At 43.3% G+C, this 1601-nt stretch overlaps 1 protein-coding gene across 1 annotated transcript in view; it reads right to left on the reverse strand.

Moving 5' to 3' along the window:
• Positions 1–187: 187 nt before the first annotated feature.
• The window catches only part of Lix1 (limb and CNS expressed 1), a 51532-nt gene continuing 50118 nt past the window's right edge, over positions 188–1601 (reverse strand). Inside the window, exon 6 of the mRNA XM_005363330.2 lies at positions 188–887. Coding sequence (XP_005363387.1) covers positions 600–887 — 288 coding nt within the window. The 3' untranslated portion in view covers positions 188–599. The remainder of the gene's footprint in view (positions 888–1601) is intronic.

The raw sequence follows: 1601 nt of genomic DNA on the forward strand, positions 1-1601 counted from the left end.
AGTTTTCTCTACTCATGTACTGGCTTTTTGAGATCCTATTCTCTTTGGATGCATACCGTCCTAAGCCTGGATGTAGCAGGGAGGACCTAGGACTTTCCACAGGGCAGGGTGCCTTGTCCTCTCTTAAAACTGGAGGGGGTGGGTGGGAGGGTGTGTGGAGGAGCTGGAGGGAAGTGGAAGGAGGGGAGGAAGTGCGAATTTTGATTGGTATTATTTAATAAAGAAACAACAACAACAAGTTGTTAGCATGCTACCTTCCCTAGTACTGTTGCTGTTTTCTTGGAGACTTTTGTATTGGCCCCTTGTGTGAAATAAGGCACATGTCAACTAGACTTTAGATTGGATTCAATCCTGAATAATACTTTCCAATTAGTTCTGTTGTCATTCATTCTGAAGTAGAACCACTAAAAGCATAGTTGAAAACATATATGAAGAAGGAAGTTGGGGTCTGGACCAGTACTACTTTCCCATTCTGTGCATAGAATGGGTAGGGAGTAGTGTACCCTTCAGGTAGTGACTATTATGCTAAAATCTCTGACAACCTCTGTCAATGAGATTCCTGATGTGAAAGTCCTCAGGAAACCTGAGACCTGGGCTTACTAATGATAGCCACACAGAGCCGTGAGGCTCAGCTGGTCATCACTGGGTGAGGAAGGGTCAGGGTCACTATAGATCTGAATCAGAGCCAAACTCAGGATTTCTTTTTTTTCTTTGTAAAACCGTAGTTCTTGTCCAGACTTCCTGGCTTCCTCCAGCTGCCCCAGGGCTGCACGTAGCTCTTGAGAGAGAATTCCTGGGGACTCGCGCTCCTTCATGATCCAGTCCAGGGCCATGTGGCTGCGCATCTTTTCATCTAAAGAATATTGGGAATAATAGGAGATGACTTCCTAGAATCAAGAAACAAAAGTTTAGAGTGTCAATAGACAGAAACCAAGGTGCATGTGTGCAAGGCCTTCCATACTTCCCGGTCAGTTATGTGGCCTTTAAACAACACTAAATTTCAAAATCTGAGACCAAATCCCGTTGACATACTTCTGAAAAGGAAATAATGAACACATCTAGTCCTGCAAAGCCTGTCCCTCCAGGCTGAGTCAAAACCTAACACTAGGGATAGCAATAATGTTCACAAAAATATATTTCTGTAACAACATATAAATATGATTTCATTCATTTCACTGGACCCTTGGGCCCAACCAGGACTACTGGCTATAACAAGACAGAGGGAGGAAAGGAGTTACACAGTCGAGCTGAGGCAGAATGAGATTAGGACATACCTATTACAGGAAAGAGGAAGCCTTCAGTCAAGGGGACTTTAGAACACTTTGAAACCCAAGACTATTTTCTAGATGATGTGTTTTGTTGTTGGAACACAGCTCAAGAGTAGAGTGCTGTGAGGAGAATTTTGAGTGCTTGTGAGAAAACACCAAGAAAACAGACAAGAGTCTTGTGACCTCAGTTTCTTCAAAAACACAAAACTGTTCTTGGAATGTGTTTTCCTTTTTTTTGTTTGTTTGTTTGTTTTTCAAGACAGGGTTTCTCTGTGGCTTTGGAGCCTGTCCTGGAACTAGCTCTGTAGACCAGGCTGGTCTCGAACTCACAGA

The sequence above is a fragment of the Microtus ochrogaster genome, linkage group LG9, assembly GCF_000317375.1.
Source record: "Microtus ochrogaster isolate Prairie Vole_2 linkage group LG9, MicOch1.0, whole genome shotgun sequence".
NCBI classification, from domain to species: domain Eukaryota; kingdom Metazoa; phylum Chordata; class Mammalia; order Rodentia; family Cricetidae; genus Microtus; species Microtus ochrogaster.